The sequence below is a fragment of the Rattus norvegicus genome, chromosome 18, assembly GCF_036323735.1.
Source record: "Rattus norvegicus strain BN/NHsdMcwi chromosome 18, GRCr8, whole genome shotgun sequence".
NCBI classification, from domain to species: domain Eukaryota; kingdom Metazoa; phylum Chordata; class Mammalia; order Rodentia; family Muridae; genus Rattus; species Rattus norvegicus.
Window position 1 is genome coordinate 48,493,272 of NC_086036.1, and position 20,402 is coordinate 48,513,673.

Here is a 20,402-nt window from a genome sequence, read left to right on the forward strand (position 1 = left end):
TGATGTCACTCCTCCTCCTTGACACATCAGTCATTCAAATGTGTCAGGTTCCTTTGCAGGGTTTGTCCTTTCACCAACGAAGGAACCTTTCTATACCTTAGGCCCCTATACCTGACTCCCTAGACCATTAATATCCATTAATATAAAGTGAGTCACATACATAACTTTGTTTTTTTTCTAGTAGCCTCATGGACTAGATACCACTAAACAGACGGGTTAATGTCATAATGTTTTGTTTAAGTCAATATCTTAAAACTATTATCATTTAGACATGTGCCACCAACTACTTAAGTGCTTCATAACCAAAGATTTCCAGATGGCACAGTGAAGATCTGAATTATACCCACACCTCCCACAACAAACCATATTATGTCCTAGCTCCCTATCCTTTTTCTCCTCATGAAGTTCTTGAGGATTCTTTCTTTCTTCTCCCTTTGTGTGTGTAAATGTGGGGAGAGCACATAGCGGTGCTGAGGACTGAGAGCAGAGCCTTGCATGTGCTGGGCACTTGCTCTGCCACTGGGTTTTATCTCCAACCCTGTTCCTTTATATTTTGAGTAAACCTCTAGATTATACAAGCTGACCTTGAACTCATCCTGCAGTCCCAACAGTCCTTAAGATCACCCTGCTTTAAAGGGTTATGGGAAAACCATGCCTCTAGTTCTTTATATCCATTAGCCTTGAGCATCTCCAGTGTGAGTTGCCTCAGTAGAGAACGTCATTGCTTCCTTCCATGAAATCTACTGACGCTTTGATAATCTCATCACTCTTAGCATCATGAAAGTATTAGGACCTGTTGACCACTGCTACCTCCCTCCTAGTTTCCTTCCTAACACGTTGACAGTCCCTTATTCTTCTTTACTTAACTGCAGTCAAGTGTGACTAAATATTCACTAGGGCCACCCTCTACCCTTTCTGTCTCCCAGTCTCTTTCAGATCCCCTCTACCTGCTACTCTTAATTTCCAGCTTCCTTTTCAACAACCCACTCGGTATCTATAGTAGATGTCTCATAGAATTTAAAAAAGAATTCTTGGTGTACATCATGTTTCTCAGAAGAACACACACACACACACACACACACACACACACACACACACACACACACAAACCCCTCTAGGCGTGCACCTTCTTAAATAGCTCTTGGCTTACCAGGCAACTCACGATGCTGAAGGTGAGATTTCTTTCCCATTTTCGCCCCCACTTCATTCTATCAATAAGTCCTGGGTCCTCTATGTCCAAAAAATGTCTTCGTGCTCAGAGAAGTATCCAACTGAGCTACATTCAGCGGATGATAACTATGAATTCAGGTTTACACAAAATCATAAACTTAAGACATTGTGGGAGAGATATGTAACTTTTTTTAAAGATTTATTTATTTATTATATAAGTACACTATAGCTGTCTTCAGACACACCAGAAGAGGTCATCAGATCTCATTACAGATAGTTGTGAGCCACCATATGATTGCTGGGATTTGAACTCAGGACCTCTGGAAGAGCAGTCAGTGCTCTTAACCATTGAGCCATCTCTCCAGCCCGATATGTAACTTTTTAAAAGATATTATGTAAGTGGAATCTCAGGGGAGGCCATCAGGTTATGAGGATGGAGACCTCCTGAATGGGATTAGCACCCTTTTGAAAGGGCCCAGAGTATTGACCCCAAATGGCCTTCCTTATTTTCATCTCCAGCCATTCACCAGGGCTCTTTCTGCTTCAGCAATGAGAGATACAGAATCTGCCAGATCCTCTGCTGCTTTAGGTCTCTGCAAATGTGCCATCTTCTACCCAGAGCATAACAAATTGCCTTTCTCTCTTCTTCTCAGTTATTTGGCGTTCTCTACTCTGCTTTGGCTTTAAATATTACCCCTTAGCTGGCTTTTCTCTGCTGTTCTGTGCCCTCTGTCCTGGCTTATGTCCATACAGAGCACTTGCCTTTTGTTACATTTTTATTCTTCTCTACTCTGGCATTATTATTGTCTAGAGAAGGTTATATCTATTTCATTCTCCCCTTCAGGGAGGACAAAGGAATTCTGTGCATGGAAGACATTTAGCAAATGCTTACTTAATAATGTGTCTGGAAAGAAAGACACCTTAGTGCTCTGTCTGTCACCAACTACCTGTCTCATGCCTGAACACCCTCTGTCATATCCTTGAATCTCTTGAGCATATTCAAAAGAGATCAACAGCTTTAGCTGTTGAATGAATTGGCAGCTGGATAAATAGATCCTCAGTGGTGAGATAAATCTAAATTTATGTTTAACACTCCCAATAATAAACAAGGTGAAAGTCCACTTGTCTGTCTTTAGAAGAGCTATTAAAAACCATTTCCCTAACTGTTCCCAAATTGTAGTTTGATACTAGAGGGCTGCCCAAAAGTAGGAAGAGCTCATGCTGGGATTTTAGTTAAAGGGACTCTGAAGTGATTCCAACATACTTTGCCATTGGTTGCTGGGATTCTATGACCTACATGTAACCTAAACAGAGGGACGGTGAATTGTCTGTTTAGGGAGTCATTTAAGTTTTGATGGAATGGTCCTCTGGTGCTATGGAAAGTTAGAGTCAAGCAACTTTCTTCCTGATTGAGAAATCAGAATGCTACAGTATTTTCCACATAATACTTAAAATTCCCTGAGTTCCCATTTGTTTTCAAGTGAGAATGCATAAGAATTGCCCATTCATCTTCAAGACCTGTTATGAAAAAAATCTGTGATGAAATCATGCACTCACCAGCACTCAGAAATACAGAGTCTGACATGGCTGTATTGGCAGATTTAAAGTGTTCAAGGCAGAGTAAAATCTCAGTAAAGAGACCGTCTTGTGGAATCCAGAAAACACATTTTCATCTCCTTTCACTTGTTATAACAATGTCTGTGAAGTATGTACTGACATAGCTAGTTTCTAAATGAGGACACACACACACACACACACACACGTCCACCTCCTACCTTACCCCATTGCCCGCTCTATCTGCCCTGGCCTCTCTTACCCAGGAGTAGCCCTAGCTCCTTGTTGTGTCCTTGCAGAAGATCAGCACTGTAAAACATCACCACCTTCAGTTAAAAGAGATTTGTGTGTGTGTGTGTGTGTGTGTGTGTGTGTGTGTGTGTGTGTAGAAAACATGTTCAGCTTATTCCCAGGCTGTCTTTTTTAAGTGTCTCAGCTTGATGAGTCTTTTCACTGGCCTTCTGCTGTGTCTCTTCATACAATTCCAGAGAGAGAGAGAGAGAGAGAGAGCGAGAGAGAGAGAGAGAGAGAGAGGGAGGGAGGGAGAAGGAACCTAGTAAATGCACCTGGAGTGAACACAAAACTTAATCTACTCACAAAGTTTTAGACTAATGTCATGATGAAGGACAGCATACTTTTTGCATGACAGAATAACTCTGAAAAGTGTGTGTTTTCTTCAGGCCTACCCATTACCATTCTGTGGAAACTGTACTTCTGAAGCCTAAAGATTTAAACTTGTCCAAATATTGAGTCTGACTTCATGATAGAATATGTAGAATAGGCCTCTTTAGTAAAGATGTATTCTTCCATCCGGGCTTACGGGACTCGAATGATCCGGTGAGTTTTCTCAAAACAAAGAAACACGCACAGATCGTCTGCTGAGTTATCTGTGGGAGTCTGCAGAGCCACGGGCAGAGCTGGGAGCAATAAAACTTGACCCTGACATGTTCCAGAACAGCTGCTTGGGATCAGTAGCCTTTTAAAGACAAGAGGTTTAAAACCCAAATCGATGACATTTTCCTCACAGCATGGGAACAGCCTAATGTGCACAGACCATGAGTGGGATATTTATAGGCATGAAGTCATACGTACTTCCCCTTCGACCTCAGGATACCCTCGGGCAAGGGTCCGTGATGTCAATGAGAAGGATGAGCCGGCAACCCCGCTGAACATTCCAGAAACATGTGTTCCTTTTATACACATCACTCTCCAGCATACTGTCCTGACACAATTCTCCAAGGCCAGAGTTCACTGAGACATCCCTTGGATCAGGTTACAGACTAATCCACAGGGCACCATGGATCACCCCAGCAAGTACTTCCCACTACTACTCGAGTTCACACCCTTCTTCCTATGCTCATGAGGTAATGGGAGCCACCTGTCATCACTTGAGATCCTGAGGCGCTTGTATGCTTCGGATCCGCTACAGGCTTCACTTGACCAGTGGCAAGGAAACTCATGACTACCAACATTAACAATTCCCAGTTGTTCATAACTTCCCTCCCATTGAGGTGAAAGCAAAAGGAAAATGGGCAGAGCTAGAAACACGTTTGCCTAGGTTGTCCCAAGTCCCAGGTTTGATTCCCCAGTGCCACATAAACTGAACATTTTGGTGACTTGTCACTTCGGCATTCAAGAAGTGAAGGCAGGGGATCAGAAGCCCAAGGTTATCCTTGGACACATAGCAAGTGCAAGGACAGCCTGGGCTACGTGAGATCCTATATTTAAGAACACAAAGGTCAAAGGTTAAAATAAAGGAAATGGAATACTGGAGAGTACGTAGGATGTATCCGTAAAGCAGCCCACTATGGGTATGTAGTCTGCTATCTATACGTAAAGAATTAAGGTAAATTGACCGACTGCTTCTCATGGAAAATAGAATGCATTTCACTTGACATAATCCCTCCTTTCTCTTCTTCTGTCGCATGCTTTTTCCCTAATGTGGACACAGGCCTCCATATTTAGAAGTAAAATAAATTGGCATTTTCGGAGCCAACATTAATGTTTAGCCTTAAAAGTTGGGTCTACCATGGCAACAGCAAACAGTCCATTATCTTCTTAAAGAAAACAATTTATCAAGCCTAGGAGCCAGAGAACTATGTGTCAGCAATCGTCTCGGCCTCATAATTATAAATTTAGGAGGATCTGGTAAAATGCACGAATCCAAAAGAATTACAGTGTTTCATTGTGAGTCAGAATAAAGAACCCTGTTATTTGTACACACTCTACATCATCAGAGATATTTAGAGTGGATCAGATCTTAGCAATGATATTGTCTAACCTTGTTATTTTTTCCAGATGAGGAAATTCAAGTAAAGAACTTTTTGGGAGGGGGGAAGTTCTAGACAGGGTTTCTCTATGGAAACTCACTCTATAGGCTAGCCTCAAACTCAGAGACCCGCAGGCCTCTGCCTTCCACCCAGCAAGCACTTCTTAAGAGAATGCATTAAAATTCATCACTGTGCAGCATGCCTTCAAATTGTCTGAGCCACTTCAATAACTATCTTTCAAATCCTCATCTCAGTTTTTAAAAAAATATGTGGACTCATTATAACAAAACTTATTTCTTTTTTTTCCTTTTTTTTTCTTTTTTCTTTTTTTTTTTTTTTTTTCAGAGCTGGGGACTGAACCCAGGGCCTTGCGCTTGCTAGGCAAGTGCTCTACCACTGAGCTAAATCCCCAACCACAAAACTTATTTCTTATTTTGCATTTTTTGGCTCTATGTATTCCTTCCTTCCCCCTCTCTTCACTCACTCATGGAATCATTAAGTCTCCAAACCCCACTGTTGTTGAGGAGCTTTGCTAGAAAACAAACTGGTTGTGAGGAAAGGGAGCTTCTCAGGGAATCCGTGTCTTGGACGCACCCTCAGGACAAAGTGAGCCACTGTGGTCAAGAATTACCTGGGAACTGAGAAGCACAGAGCAGCTGTTCCTGAGAGAGTAGGAAGAAGTAGGGCGACACTGGCTGTCTCCTGTGCAGTGAGCATGAGTCTCAGGCAGGAATAAGAGTAAAGGCTTTCTAGGAAAGGCAGACTAGACAAAGGCAAGAGCAGTAGTAGATAATCGTGTATCCAGAAAGTTGATTTAGCAGTAGAGGAGAGAGGGGGAAGGCAGGGGTGTGGGATGTCATCATGAAGATTTTGCTATAAACAAAGATGCCAGGGTCTGCAAACCTTGTAACTTAAGTGACATTTTCTATCATGTGTATATCCAAAATTCCCTTTCTGCTATGTGTGTGGGGATGTGTGAGAGAGGATAATGCTATTATTTATGTAAAGTATTTCTAAAGCACTTTACTTTAAGCACATTTCTTTTTTAAAAGGAAACTGTCACGTTGTAAACAAGGAAACCAATGTTTGTTGAAATAAACTCAAGGTCGTTATTGAAAGGAATTCGACGAGTATAAAATCCTCCTGTTAATTCATTGCTTATGAAAGCCACTGACCCTGAAGCCTGCAGTCAGTTTATTAAAGGATATTCTATATTTTTTGGGAAGAAATGAAATTCAAGTACCAAAGTAAGATTCCTTAAATGAATGAGGAGGAAGAGGGAGAAGGCTGAACACCGAATAGTTCTCTTAATCCTGTGAGTGAAGTGTGTTTATCATGAGTCCTGGGGTGTGTCTGACACAGTGGGGTATGTGTCCCATACCCAGGGCACTACCATTTTAGGAAGTATGGGAGTCCCAAGGCTTGGCAGCTAATTTGAAAAATTTGATTTTACCCACGGAGGAATTAATTGGGCTAAAAAGAGAGACCAATGAAAGAAAACAAACTAGTTGGTGGTAGTTGTGGGAAAAGACTCCAGTGTAGCCCAGTGAGGGTTCACAAAAGGAAGGACCCAGACTTAAGAGGGATTTAGGATAGATGAGGATAGAACCACAAGATGGTATCAGAGGGATGTGGGGTAGAGGTCAAGCGAACAAACAGCAGACAATGCCCTGGGGGTGAATGACTGGAGAGACTATAAATGACCCTGTGGTTGTTCAAGGCATGATCTAGAGGACTGAGAGGAAGCGGTTGAGGGGAAGAGGTGAAGCAGATAGAGGTGTGGCAAACCAGAGTCCTGGATTAGGATGCAAAGCCACCCAGGGAGCCTTGCATATTCTAGAACCATGCTAATTCTTGTTGGAAAAATGTCTGGCTTTCGATGATTATGGGGTAACTGAAATTTTCTTGCTGGTGCTTACAGCATCTCAAATGCTAGCTAGATTATAGGAGACTGTTCTGTCTATAAATCACCATCACAAGCGTCTGCCTCACTGTTAATGGTTTTAGAAAAATTGTGATTCCATCAGGTAGACAAAATTGAAGGCACGCTAGACATATTTACTGCCTTAAGGTGTTAAAAGTGAGCATGTTTAAGAGCAAAACATCATTAAAAACCTACTTAGGTAAGCAATTTGCTGGGAATTTTGAAGGACAGAGAGACACATTAAACACAGATACTGTTCTCATAAAACTTGTAAAGACCGGGATAAGAATTTGCAGTAATTTAAATTATGTTCATGTATCAAGTATTTGGGCATACTTTCTAGAGAAGAAATCTAGTCACGAAAGTCTTCCAAGTGGCCATCACTACTACGAAATTTGTTTCCATGCATGACAATGCTATGATGGTACTTGAGCAAAACCACAGTAAAGTGAAGTTGTCGGTGCTCTTGAAGAATTGAAAGGGGAAATCTTGCCTGCCATTAATAATCTTTTTGTATGCTGTGTATTTATGCAGCATAGGAGAGGTAAATGGCTGTTTGTCTTTTGTTTGTTGCATTTCTGCTCATCCAAATATGTGACATAGCAACAAGTTTGAGCATTCTCATGAAACCCATTACTCCTTTTTTCTTTTTCTTTTTCTTTTAGTTTTTTTTTTAAGCTCCGTTTTCTTAAGCAGGTTTTTTCCCTCCTCGGCAGTCAAGCTTAGCAGACACAGTCTTTGTCCTAAGCCTGCAGAACAGCCATAGGCTTGAATGAGGAAAAAGACATGCTCAAATTTTGACACGCCTTCTTCAGTTTCTAGACCTTTCTGGGGAAAGGAGTGTTTTCCTAAAACACAGACAGAATTCATTTACATAGAGTGTCCTTAATGGCTCCTGTCAGAACAAAACAGCTGAGAAACATATGGTACCCATTTCCCTGTATCACTTGGGAAAAAAGTTCACATGTAAATAAAGCCAACATAAAAGGGTGGCCCTTTGAACCCATGACCTTATATAATACATAAATATATCAGTAAAGCACGCTTGGTTTATTGACCCGCTAAGTTATGTGGCTTTAAATACTTTTAATACATTATGAGATTCATAATTTTTAGACGCTCCAAAGAAATCAAGATTATTGACAAATATCAGCAGATCTCATGCCAAATAACAAGCGTGGTCTCCGAACGTCTATGAATAAGTTTCCCCACAATCTTTATAGATTTGGGGGAAGTTAGTGAGTGCAATCAAATGCCTATTTATACCTTACAAGTTCCATGTTTTCTGTTCCCTGTTGCTTTATGCGAATCAGGAACTCTGTGTTCCTAAGGCAGAGAAAATGTCTTGGCAGAAATTTCTGGCAAATTGTAACTTCTCATTGTTTAATATTTTAAGAAGAAAAGAACATATTAAAGATAAAAACATTTACAGGGAACCAACTGGAATTATTAATCATTGTCTTTATGTATTGGCATTTCATAAATGACTTTAAAGAATTTAGCTTTTTCTGGCGATTATCACTCCTGTGGGTTTATTAGCAGAACTTAGTTCCCTCGAATGAAATTAAGCCGTAAATCCCTCAGAAGGATTCACTTTATGCATGCTAAAAGATTGATGAATTGTGCAAAGTGGGATTCAAGTTCACATACTGTGTCAGTTAATGGTGTGCTCCAGGCTAAGCACTGGGTATGGCTCAGAACTCTAGCCACAAAATGGTGAGGGTAAGGGAGTCAGGAGTCTGAGGTCATCTAGATGCCTTCCTTCCCTTCTGGGTAGCCCTTCCTATATATGTTGCTCATTGGGATGAAACCATCTCTCCTCCCATAGCTTTTAGTGTTCTCTCCAGAGCCAGAAGAGCCTCGGGGGTGTGCTGTGTACTACAGGCCTCCTTAACCTAGGCTGCTGTCGTCCATTTAGAGAACAGAACTCATGCTTTTATGACAGGCAGGTTCGGGGACTTACTCATCTCTTCGCTTTATTCCATAACTTCTCTGGATGCTTTTAGGACTCGTCTCAGTGTAAGCCATGGCTGAGTAGCACTAATTTGGGTAACTTTATTAAGGAGCCCTTCAAGCAGTAAGAATTAGTCATTAGCAGAGCCTGTTGTAAAAGTTACAGACCTCAGGACACCTACTGCCTCAGGGTCTCTCAGTCTGTGGCTGTGCCCAACAGCAAAGACTTGCAGGTTTGCTTACTCTGGATTAACCCTTCCCAACTGTGCCTGCTTGGGGGATGTAGAATCGCTGCAAGGAAGCGTTACCTGTCTGATAGAACCCAAAGGCAGAAGAGTAGAAACCTGTGAAGTAGCCTCCTGGAGTGCTGGGTCCCTCTGCCTTCTTGGAGAGGACGAAGCCCTGCTGTGAGCGAGCGCACTGCAGCTTCATCAGCCCACTCTGACATGTGCTACCAAGCAGCTTGCTTCTGTTGAAGCTTATTCAAAAGGACTGTGGTTTTTATCTTATTTCCGAATGTGTCTGGCTGCCTCGCTGTCCATTTCAGCCAGACTTAGCTGAATGTAGGTCAGGTCGGTATGCTATCTTTATTTTATCTGTACAAAAAGAAAAGCCATTCTGAGTACTAGTCTGACTTCCCTATCTGCCCTTCATCTTTTCCTCCCAAAATGGAGGGCAGTGCTCTAAAGAGTGCCCTAGAGACCCACCACTGCCATGCTCATGGGCAGGGTATGGGCACTTAGAAACCTGCTCGCCACCCCTCTGTACAGCGCAGGTAGTTCGCCAGCCCAGTGGCCTACCTGCAGTCACTACAATAAGCAAGTGTATGACAGACAGATGGGAGAGAAAGACAGTGGAACAGTTTGAGCATTATGAAGAGAGATGGAACTGGAAATTCTAAGGTAGAAAGGAGTAACCTGTTGTGAGTAGCCACCAGCTTCCCCCCACCTGAGGCCATCGTAAAGTCTCAGCCTGTGCTGTTACTGAGGGCCATGTCTAGGTCCCATAGCCACGCAGAGGCAGAGGGCAGTGTTGACATCTGTGGCTCATATTACCACTAGAGACCATGGGGGAAGTCCCTGGTTGGGGCAGCTGCCAGGGACCGCATGGATATCCAATGGCTGTGCAGAACTGGCCTCACCCATCCCTGGCTGTGGTACTCTGGAAAGCTGGCCGCACCTCTCACATTCGGCAGCAGGCCCTGCCTCTCTCTAACTTCAGTACCCAGGAGAGTGAGCCATGTACCTCACCAGGGCAACACAGTGGAGTTGGCCTTGATGGCCAAAATCTACATCATCTGTGAACTGTTGGAGCCTGTGAAAGGGTCAGTCCTGTTGATCCAAAGCTGCAGGATCTCCATGACACAGGATAGCAACAGGGTAACTGGGAGGAGTCCCGGTGAGGATCCAATATTGATGGTGTCACAGAAGCCAGAGACCTCAAGCCAGACCAATGACTCATTGTGGTGAACATTTGCAAGATGTGTGGACAGAGGGGTGTGCTGTAGGACACTCTGTGACACCCTACACCTTCTCTTGGAGATATTTTCATGTTTTGTTCTGTATTTCTAGTTTGTGTGTTATTTTCTTGGGGGGGGGGGTTGTTGCAAGGGTAGAGGGCAAGTGCAAGGGGACAGGGAGATGAGTGAGACTGGAGTCCATGATGTGAAATTCACAGAAAATCAATAAAAAGTATTTTCTTTAAAAAGAGTGTGTTCTTTTGTCAAGTGGAAATGCATTTTGTGGTTGTGTCATGACCTAGGAAGCACCATGAGATGGCCCCGCATACTGGTTGACTAGGACATTTATTACAGGACACACGGGCTCAACCATGGTCTGTCTCCATGGACAGATGAGCACCTGGCTGCCTTATGCTTCTCTTCTCCTACTCTTACTATCTAGTAGGAACTATTGAGTCACACAGTAGGACAGACTTTGGGTTTGTAGAAGATAAGTTATGTTCTTCACATGGATGTCTCAAACATTCGAGATGCATACAGACAACTATATGTTCGCGTGTGCACTGCTTTAGTTTGGAAGCCCATTCCCACTTTGTTTTTATTTTTCTTTCTTGGGTTTTTTGTTGTTATTGTTTTGGTTTGGTTTGGTTTGGTTTGGTTTGTTTGTTTGTTTGTTTGTTTTAGGGTAGTAGCAAACATGTAAATAGTGCCAGAAACTCTCAGTAATGTCTGTCAGGGTTCATTTATTTTAATTTTCTGCCTCGATCACTATTGCTTCTTTAATTAATTTGAGTCAGCATGGCATAGCTTTCTTATCAGGCTCTGCCTTTGCAGTAGTAAGGATACTTTCATCCTCTCGGGCTTATCGCCTCACACAGGGACCTACTGTCAGCATAACTTAAATGAACATGCCTACCTATGTGGCCAAACTGTGTTCAGATTCCAATTGAATAGTATCCTCTATTATTTTCTTTTTAAACAGTTTCTAGCTCTAGCTGGAATTGTGGTGTCTCAACTCTCATTACAAACCCGCAAAAGCCCACTGGAATCGCTGATGTATACAGTAAGTTCCGCCCGGTGAAGCGAGTTTCTCCACTGAAACATCAGCCAGAGACTCTGGAGAGCAATGAAAGTGACGACCAGAAGAACAATACAGTGGAATACCAGAAAGGGGGGGAGACTGACCAGGGCCCCCAGCCTGAGGAGCTCAGCCCTGAAGATGGAGTCGGAGGCTTGCCAGGCAAGGGCTCAGAGCCCAGCCAGGCACTGGGTGAGCTGGAGCACTATGACCTCGACATGGATGAGATTCTGGATGTGCCTTACATTAAATCCAGTCAACAGCTGGCCCCGCTCACCAAGGTGACTTCAGAAAAAAGGATTTTGGGTTTATGCACAACTGTCAATGGCCTCTCTGCCAAAACCTGCCCTATTGTAAGCGCTGAGACCTCCACACCCAACATGGCTCCATTGTGTGTTCTTTCTCCTGTGAAAAGCCCTCACTTACGGAAAGTACCCAGTGTCCTCCGGGACCAGCACAAGCTCCCTGCGGAAGAATCGGAGAACTCACCCGCTCCTGGTAAATGCGGCCCTGCATTTGAATCAGAAAACCACAGTAAGGACTTCTTAAACAAGGTCTTTAGTGATCCCCATAGTCGGAAAGCTGAGAAGTCTGGGCCAGACTGCAAGCTCAGGCCCTTCCGCCTGCAGACCTCGGCAGCAGGAGCCAAACCAGAGGAGCAGGTCAACGGCGTGAGCTGGGCCAGTGCCCAAGGCGCAGAAGAAAGGACTGAGTACCTGCAGAAAGTAAGAAGCATACTGAACATTGTGAACGAAGGGCAGATATCGCTCTTGGTGAGTGTTATCTGTCTGTCTGTCTGTCTATGACTCCACCTTATAACAGGGTGGAGTGGGTTTTTTCACATCTTCTTGTAAAATTCTTTTATTAGTTCTTTGAGAATTTCCCAAACTCTGTTTTGGTCATATTCACCCCCTTTGTTTTGTTTCTTACTAAATCTTTACCTGTGGCTTTAGTTGAGAGATGTGTGTTTCAGACTCTAAGGTTAGGAGGCTAAAACAGGGGACACAAGTGGCCACAGGGGACTGTAAGTGCCGTTTAACATCATCTGAACTCAGCTGGGATAAAAGACATTTAATCTAAAAGGAAAAGAAAACAAAGGGCCCAGCCCTGTTATCCAGTTGAATGGGAATGCCTTTTCTCCCCTTTGCTTTTCAAATGGTTCCCCACGCTCTCCCTCTGGTGCTGTGAGGATGTGGGTTTGTAGCCGATGGCAGTCCTGCCAGATCTGTGGACAGAGAGTTCTCTGTTTCCCCTGCTCAGTATTCAGAAGAGTTGGAGTAGGGGGGCTGGAAAGGACTTCAGATACAGCTTCCCCTAGAGGTTGATTGTTCTCTGACCCACGAGGGGGGTTTTACTTTGTTCCAGGGCTGCATGTCTAGGGAACATGAAGAATTGTCTCCAAGGACTCCAGACACAGAGTTACTCGGTATAAGAAATGTCTATTGAAAAGCTCAGCTGAGCTAGCATTCCATCTGCTGCACTTTCTAGCTTCCAGACACTGATCAAATAGTAGCAAGCCTGGGCTCTCAAAGTCTCATTCAGGAAAATCGCTGCTTCTCGGCATTGTGATTCTCCATGGCGTTTAGTGCGCACAGATAAACTATAATATGCATGGCCTGTTGTGGCAAAGAGGACAAAATGATAAACAGTTTTGCCGAATGAGGCTGTAACTTTTTTCTCTTGAAAATGTCTTCTCTGATTTTCCTGGCTGTTTCCTAAAATTCTCTTTGGGTCAATCCTTTCTTGGTCCCATTTATTCAGAGGACCCAAATGCTAATACTGCTCGGCTGACCACTCAGCTCAGTTTACACAAAATATTCTACCAAACACTCCACACTCAGAGGACTGAATTTCAGATACCCCAGATACCCGGGGGAGTCACTGGTATGGAGAGGGACCTGTGAAAGCACTAGTAACCACAGCCATGAGGTACCATGCAAAGGGAGCCAGCCTGGCAAGTCAAACACTCAAAACAAGTACTTCATTCATTCAGCAAACCTATGACAGTCAATAAAACATACCCCATCTCTCCCTGGGGCACTTAGCGGGGTGGTGACAGAGAGAGAGAAGCTGTTGGTTACCATCCCTTTCACCTCAGGTACCTAAAAAAACAACTGGAAACCTTCGCAGCAGCTCCTTGGTCCTAGCTGTGTGATCCTCTCTCATGCTGTCCCTGAAGAATGAATGCTCTAAAGCAAGGGTTTCTCAACCTCCCAATGCTGCGACCCTTTAATATAGTGCCTCCTTATTTTTGCTGCTACCTCATAACTGGAATCTTGCCACTCTTCTGAAATGCAATGTAAATAATTTTAGAGATACAGGTTTGCCAGAGGGGTCGCAACCCACAGGTTGAGAACCACTGCTCTAAAGCAAACTATGAGCAGGACAAATAGCGAAGGACTCTTAACTAGATCTCGAACTGTCCCTTCCCTCCTGTGCCCAGAGGAGACCCTGCATAGTACCTTGTTCTGATTTATTGACGGAAGCTTCTCTCCCTCTCTGTACAGCCACACCTAGCTGCAGATAATCTGGACAAAATTCACGACGAGAACGGAAACAATCTGTTACACGTTGCTGCATCAAAGGGCCATGCGGAATGTCTGCAGCACCTCACGTCGCTGATGGGCGAAGACTGTCTGAATGAACGGAACGCAGAGCAACTGACTCCAGCGGGCCTGGCCATCAAGGTGACCACTCGGGGGCTGAGCTGTGCTAGCCTTTGTCTTTTGACTTGATCTCCTTTTTTTTTTTTTTTTTTTTAAGATTTCTTGTGAGCCAAGCTATTGGAAAGGGAAGAGGAGAGAGTGGTGTATTAAATAAACAGCAAATGAATTGCTATATGTAAGAAGTTAGTCATTTCGGTCACTACCACTCTGAGATTTTGATGGCATTCCAGCTTATTATCTAACAAGGATAATCTCCAGATCAGTCCACAAAAGAGACAAAAAGATGACCACCTGCAGAATTTTTTTCATTATTCATAGTGATTACATTTTGGATTCTTACCCATGCCGGGCTGTCTCAGAGACTGTGTCAATTTTCCCTAACGTGGGAATAAGAAGCAAGGAGAATGAAATCAAGGTGTGCTAATCACCACTTGGAACTTTCCATAATGTGGGCTTTTAATGGATGGAATCTGAGTTTAAATGTCACCATCAGCAACAAAAAACTGAAGATTTTGCAATCAGCTTTCTGAGATAGCACAATATGCTGTCATACATAAGCATGTATAAATTAATGCCAGGGGGATGGAGTTAAAACCTGGACTGTAACACACACGCTCGCACACACGTGCACACACACATGCACGCACGCACGCACACACACACACCAAAACAAAACCCCCAAGAACCTTTATAACACTGCCGTAAGAGCATCTGAGACATGACACATCGTGAAAAGGTTAGCTGTTAAACTGAAATGACTGTTAGGATCTTGGACAGATAAATGTAGAACTCAGTCATGCTTAGTAAGAAGCCAGAAGTGAACTTCAGAGAAATCTAATGCATCCTGTAGTTCTTTCATACTGATTGCTTTACTTGGTAGTCAGATCTTCTAAAAGCCAAGTAACATCATCTCTATAAATGGAATTGGATAGGTATTGAATAGCGGTGATGTCTGGCTCAATAAACTCACTTGTGAGTTCACTGAAGAACACATTACATTAAAAAATCAATCAGTTTTATATGTTAAAAAGTGTTGTTTTATTTAATTTTGCTCCATGGCAAAGTATGACTTGAAATTTGCATGGTAAATATTCATCAAAAAGCAACCCAGGATACCAGGGATGTACTTTTCTTTGGCTGTAAATGGTGCCACCTCAGATCAGAACTGAGTTTACTACAACCAAAGTGAAAAAAGAGAAACTGAATTTGGGGGAAAAAAATACTCGTCTTAGTAGAGTTGAGTTCTGTGTGTACCAAAGACAACAGGTACTATATTATTAAAAATTGAAGGTAAAAATTTGAATAAGACATGGTACCTATTCCTAAGAAGATGATACGACTGATGAGTAAGACAGGAACCCTGGTTACCAGTGATAACAGTGTCAGATGATAAAGTCAGTGTCTAGTCCTGTGACACAGTCCAGTGAATGATATGGGTAGCATGTTGTCGTCCATGGGCATCTATGTCAGATAGCTTTATAATGGTAGATATCTTTAGAGTGACAGATATCCTTAAAATGCCAGTGAATGTTGGCCCCGCCATATTTATAGAATGTTTTAGTGTTTATGAAATACAGTTCTCATTCGCTTTCCTAACGAATGGTGAATGACAGACTATTTCCCCATTGTTAGTAGATGAACGCATATACTTTCTTAATTGATATGCCCCATTGCTTGTTTTGATAGAGTAAAAGTTTTAGAGCCTGAATGTACATAAGCAACAGAGTTGCCATTAATCCAGCCCTCATCGGGAGCAGCTAACATGAGGTGCTGGCTTATTCCCAAACATCAACCACCACAGCACAGCGGTGACCAGGAAACCTCTAAAACCCACCAGGCTGAAAAACTCTTAGATTTGGGGTCTCGGACTTCTGAATGATCAAGGAAGTGTTCTTTTGCTTCATCATTCCATCTGTATTGACGAACAGTAACTACGAGTATTTCACAGAAGCAACTCTCCCTTCACAATGTGGCCTGATACCTGCAGTATCATTTGGGTTGGCACAGGTGAAACTGAGGGCCTAAGACCCCACCAGTCTTCTGTTTTAGGACCTTGTTTTGAACAAATGTAGTGAGCGATAATATTTCACCCCCATTAAACAGTTCTGAAAGGGGGCTGGAGAGGTGGCTGAGTAGTTATGAGACCAGAGTTCAGTTCCCATCACCCACTTAGTGACTTATAACTCACTGTAACTAGAGCTCCAGGAGCTCTATCTCTAGCTTCAGGATGCATATGCACATATAAGCATACATACATACATAAGTAAACTTTAAAAATAAAACAGCACCAAGCCGGCTGTCTGTTACTAATGACAAACATACTTGGGTACAAGTGGTCCAAGTTTCTTGCATAGTATACCTTGACAGGAGTCATCCAGAGGCTAGATAGAATCAAAAGATCATTTTAAAGGGGAATATATATACATATATATGTATATATATATATATATTCCAGACGTGGACAGGCAAAAGAATACTGTTGGAATTTAATAAATTTTTTTGCTTTGTTTTCTTGTTATTTGCATTGCATTTAAGGCAATTATTTTGGTTTCAAACACAGAAAAGAGAAATAATATTTCTTTCTAGTCTTTGGATAGTATTTTATATTAATTAAATGCTACCCACTTAATTTACCAGATCTGAAACTTATCTAAGTCTCTCTCAGGCCAGAAAGATGGCTCAGTGGTTAAGAGCACTGCCTGCTCTTCCAAAAGTCCTGAGTTGAATTCCCAGCAACCACATGGTGGCTCACAACCATCTGCAATGGGATACTGTGTCTGCTTCTGGTGTGACTGAGCAACAACAGTATACTGTTGTTATTATATGTAACAGTATAATATTATTTATTAAATAAATAAATCTTTAAAAAAAAGAAAGAGAAAACAGAACTGTGTCTCACAACACTTGAATAGACCCACTTGTTAAATGCACTGAAAACGCTGTCTAGGATACAGCATGTATTGGATTATGAAATAAATTGTAGAGGATTGAAGTACAAACTTACACACTTTACATAATAAAACACAATTAACTAACAACAGAAGGAAAAAAAATGGGCTATTCCCTAGTTCATGAAATTAACCCACTCTCAACCAGTCATCAGACAAAAAAGGTCAAAAGAAATTGAGAATGATTGGGGTGAATGGGAATAAAAACACAGCACACCACCGCCTTCATGGCAGTGTAGATCTGCTTACAGGGAGGCAGGGAAGGAGGCAGGGCAAGGAGGCGGGGCAGGCAGGCAAGTGGGCGGGGCAAGGAGGACAATTTCAGTCAGACACTTTAGGAACTAGAGAACTAAGACAAACTTAATCCAGAGCAATCAAAAGAAAGTAAATAACAGGACATAAAGCAGGGAAATGGAGAGTAAAATAGCAGTAGAGAAAACCAACAAAGCTCAATGTGGTTTTATGAAAAGGTAGGAAAAAAAAAACCTTTAATTTAGCTAGACTAACCAGAAAGAGAGAAAGAGGAGGGGATGCATCTCTGTTTACTAGAACTAGAGGCATGGCCTCACGTTTCTATGTTCTGTGTATATAGTAATTTATGCAAACTGTCTTGCTTCTTGTATGATCAAAATGGCTTCCATTTCTTTCTTCATTCAGAAAGAATGAAGTGAATGGTTTAATGGGACGACAGCCTGGTCACAGTTACTGGAGCTGGAGCCTGGAGAAAGAGTAGTCACAAGAACCTGACACAAAGTGCCCAGCTGAAAGGCTGACTTTGACCCATGACTAGAGGAGAGAGTGGGCTACCCACAGCTCAAGAGCCAAGAACAGAAAGACCTCAAACTACCTCCGTCTTCCCGGTCTCTGGCTGCTAATGTGCATTACCCAAATCTAGAGAGAAGCCAGGATGTCAGACAGACACCCCAAACAGACCAGCCCCCGGGGCAGTAAGAAGCACATTACCTAGTCATACTAATAAAGGCATGCGTCTTGTAACGATGAAAACACATGCTGAGATGTGATTTTCCACAATTCTGTCCTTGTACAAACACCACAAAGAATGTTTACTTAAACATGATATAGGTCTGTAGTGTGGTGTTAATGCAGTTAGGAGATGGTGAACATGAAACGCATGTGGGTACGGCTGGCATAACACAGCATCCTGCTTTACGGAAAACTCTTTGTCATAAAAGAAGCTAAAAGAATGAAAAGCAGCCTAGTACAGAAAATACATAAACCAGTAGCACAGATGTTTGCTGTCGAGAGTAATTATGATTTTTATGAGTCCTTCATACCATGTAGTCGTGTAACATAAACCTGTAGCTCCGAGGACAGAGTAACGTGTGTGTGTGTGTGTGTGTGTGTGTGTGTGTGTGTGTGAGAGAGAGAGAGAGAGAGAGAGAGAGAGAAAGTCGGTGTATGTGTGTGAGATAGTGTGTTTGTGAGTATATATGTGTATGTGTGTGTGTGGGTCAGCGTGTATGAGTTTTTATGTGTGAGTGTGTATATGAGAGAGAGCCGGTGTGTCTATAAATATGTGAGAGAGCCAGTGTGTATGCATATCTTAGTAAGTGTGAGTGTGTGTGAGTCACTGTGTGTGAGAGTGTATGCATTATGTGTGAGAGTCAGTGTATGCACATTATTTGAGTGTGTAAGTGTGTGTTTGTATGAGAGAGAGAGTAATTTGGAATTATTTTTTATTATTTTATTTATTTACACTTCAAATATTATCCCCCTTCCCAGTCCCCGCTCCGTGAAATCCCCCACCCCATCCTCTTTCCCTTTGCCTCTAAGAGGGTGTCCCCCACCTACTCACCCACTCTCCCAACCTCACCCCTCTAGTGTCCCCCTTCTCTGGGACATCAAGCCTCCACAGGACCAAGTACCTCCTTCCCACTGATACCAGATAAGGCCATCCTCTGCTACATATGCATCTGGAGCCATGGTTCCCTCCATTTATGCTCCTTAGTTGGTTTAGTCCCTGGGAGCTCTGTGGGGTCCAGTTAATTGATAGTATTTTTCTGATGGTGTTGCTATCCTCTCCAGCTCCTTCAGTCCTTCCCCTAGCTCTTCCATTGGGGCCTCCAGGCTCAGTCCAATGGTGGGCTGTGAGCATCTGTGTCTGTCTTTTTCATGATTCGGAATCCTGTTATTCAAATAGACGATGAAGGAAGGAATTGCCTCTCCTGTCTTCCTCTTCCTTTTTCTTCTTGGCAGGTTAAGATAGTAAACTAAAGAGACAATAATCCTGTTACATGCTGCTCCCTTTTAATCCTTCCCTGGCTCCATAAACACAGACCCTTTCTATGCTCCCACCTCACCGTATGGAAACTAGACAGGCAATTAGTAGTGGCCTCCCTCGTCTCACAGAATCTCTAAGAAAATGCGAGAGAGGCTAGACTGTAGCAAACATTGTGTTCATCAAGCCTGGGCTGCTTCTTGTTTCATCTTGGCTGCGACGCTGTTGCTGTTTGCAGGTGAGACGGTTGCATTCCCTGGAGCTAAACTGTGGTTAAGTGGTGGACGAGGACTCACATTCATCTAGTCTGTGGATGCCGATCACAGACTATGACACTCAGTGTTCTGTGATGGGTATAGACACTGTTGTAGTATGTGTGGACTGCAGTTTAACTATTTTCATACCTTGTTGGTGTTCTGAAAGGTTCACAGTGCTGAGAGTAAGATCCCAGTGAGGATTATAGATGAGAGAGAATTCAAAAGCCAAAAGCATGAGTGTCATGTGACTTCATAAAACAAAAGGCCTTACAAACCCCCAGCGGGTTTTTCCTGTCTCCTTCCTGCACTGCCCTCCTTCATCCTAACTTCCGGTTGTAGCTCTTTCAGACTTCTACAGTGACATTTTATCACTTACAAATAATAAAGGATTCTTCTGTAAGAACATTTTCACCTTTGAAACTTACATTGTTCAACTAATTAAAATATTTGCCCTGATTACTTAATGGAAATTGTTATTTCAAATATAAATATGTTAATGTTTTATGAAAAATACGACAGTGTTTTATTTGAAAAATAGTTGCTCTATCTAGTAAACTATGTGATTGGGGCTGGAGAGATATCTCAGAGATTAAGAGCACTAGCTGCTCTTCCAGAGAACCAGGGTTTGATTTCCAACGCCCACAAGACAGCTCACAGCTATAACTATAACTCTAGTTCCAGCAGATCTGACACCCTCTCATGACACACATGCAGGTGAAATACTAATACACGTAAAAATAAATCTGTAACTACATTTTTATGATAGGTATTGATTGCTGGCAATACTATGTGTTGTTCTGAATATGAAAGAAGTTGAATGTTCTGATAATTTTGGTAATATGAAGTAATTTACCACCTTGGAAACCAGTTTGACAGCTTTTCAT

General features: G+C 42.6%; 1 protein-coding gene across 9 annotated transcripts in view; it reads left to right on the forward strand.

Moving 5' to 3' along the window:
- Positions 1-20,402, forward strand: part of Sncaip (synuclein, alpha interacting protein) — a 140,083-nt gene that overhangs the window by 91,108 nt on the left and 28,573 nt on the right. For 8 of the 9 annotated variants that reach the window (XM_006254719.4, XM_039096790.2, XM_006254721.5 and 5 more), the window contains exons 4-5: positions 11,313-12,181; positions 13,916-14,095. In XM_006254719.4, the coding sequence (XP_006254781.1) occupies positions 11,313-12,181; positions 13,916-14,095 (1,049 nt within the window). The remainder of the gene's footprint in view (positions 1-11,312; positions 12,182-13,915; positions 14,096-20,402) is intronic. The other variant, XM_063277309.1, reaches the window with a different exon arrangement.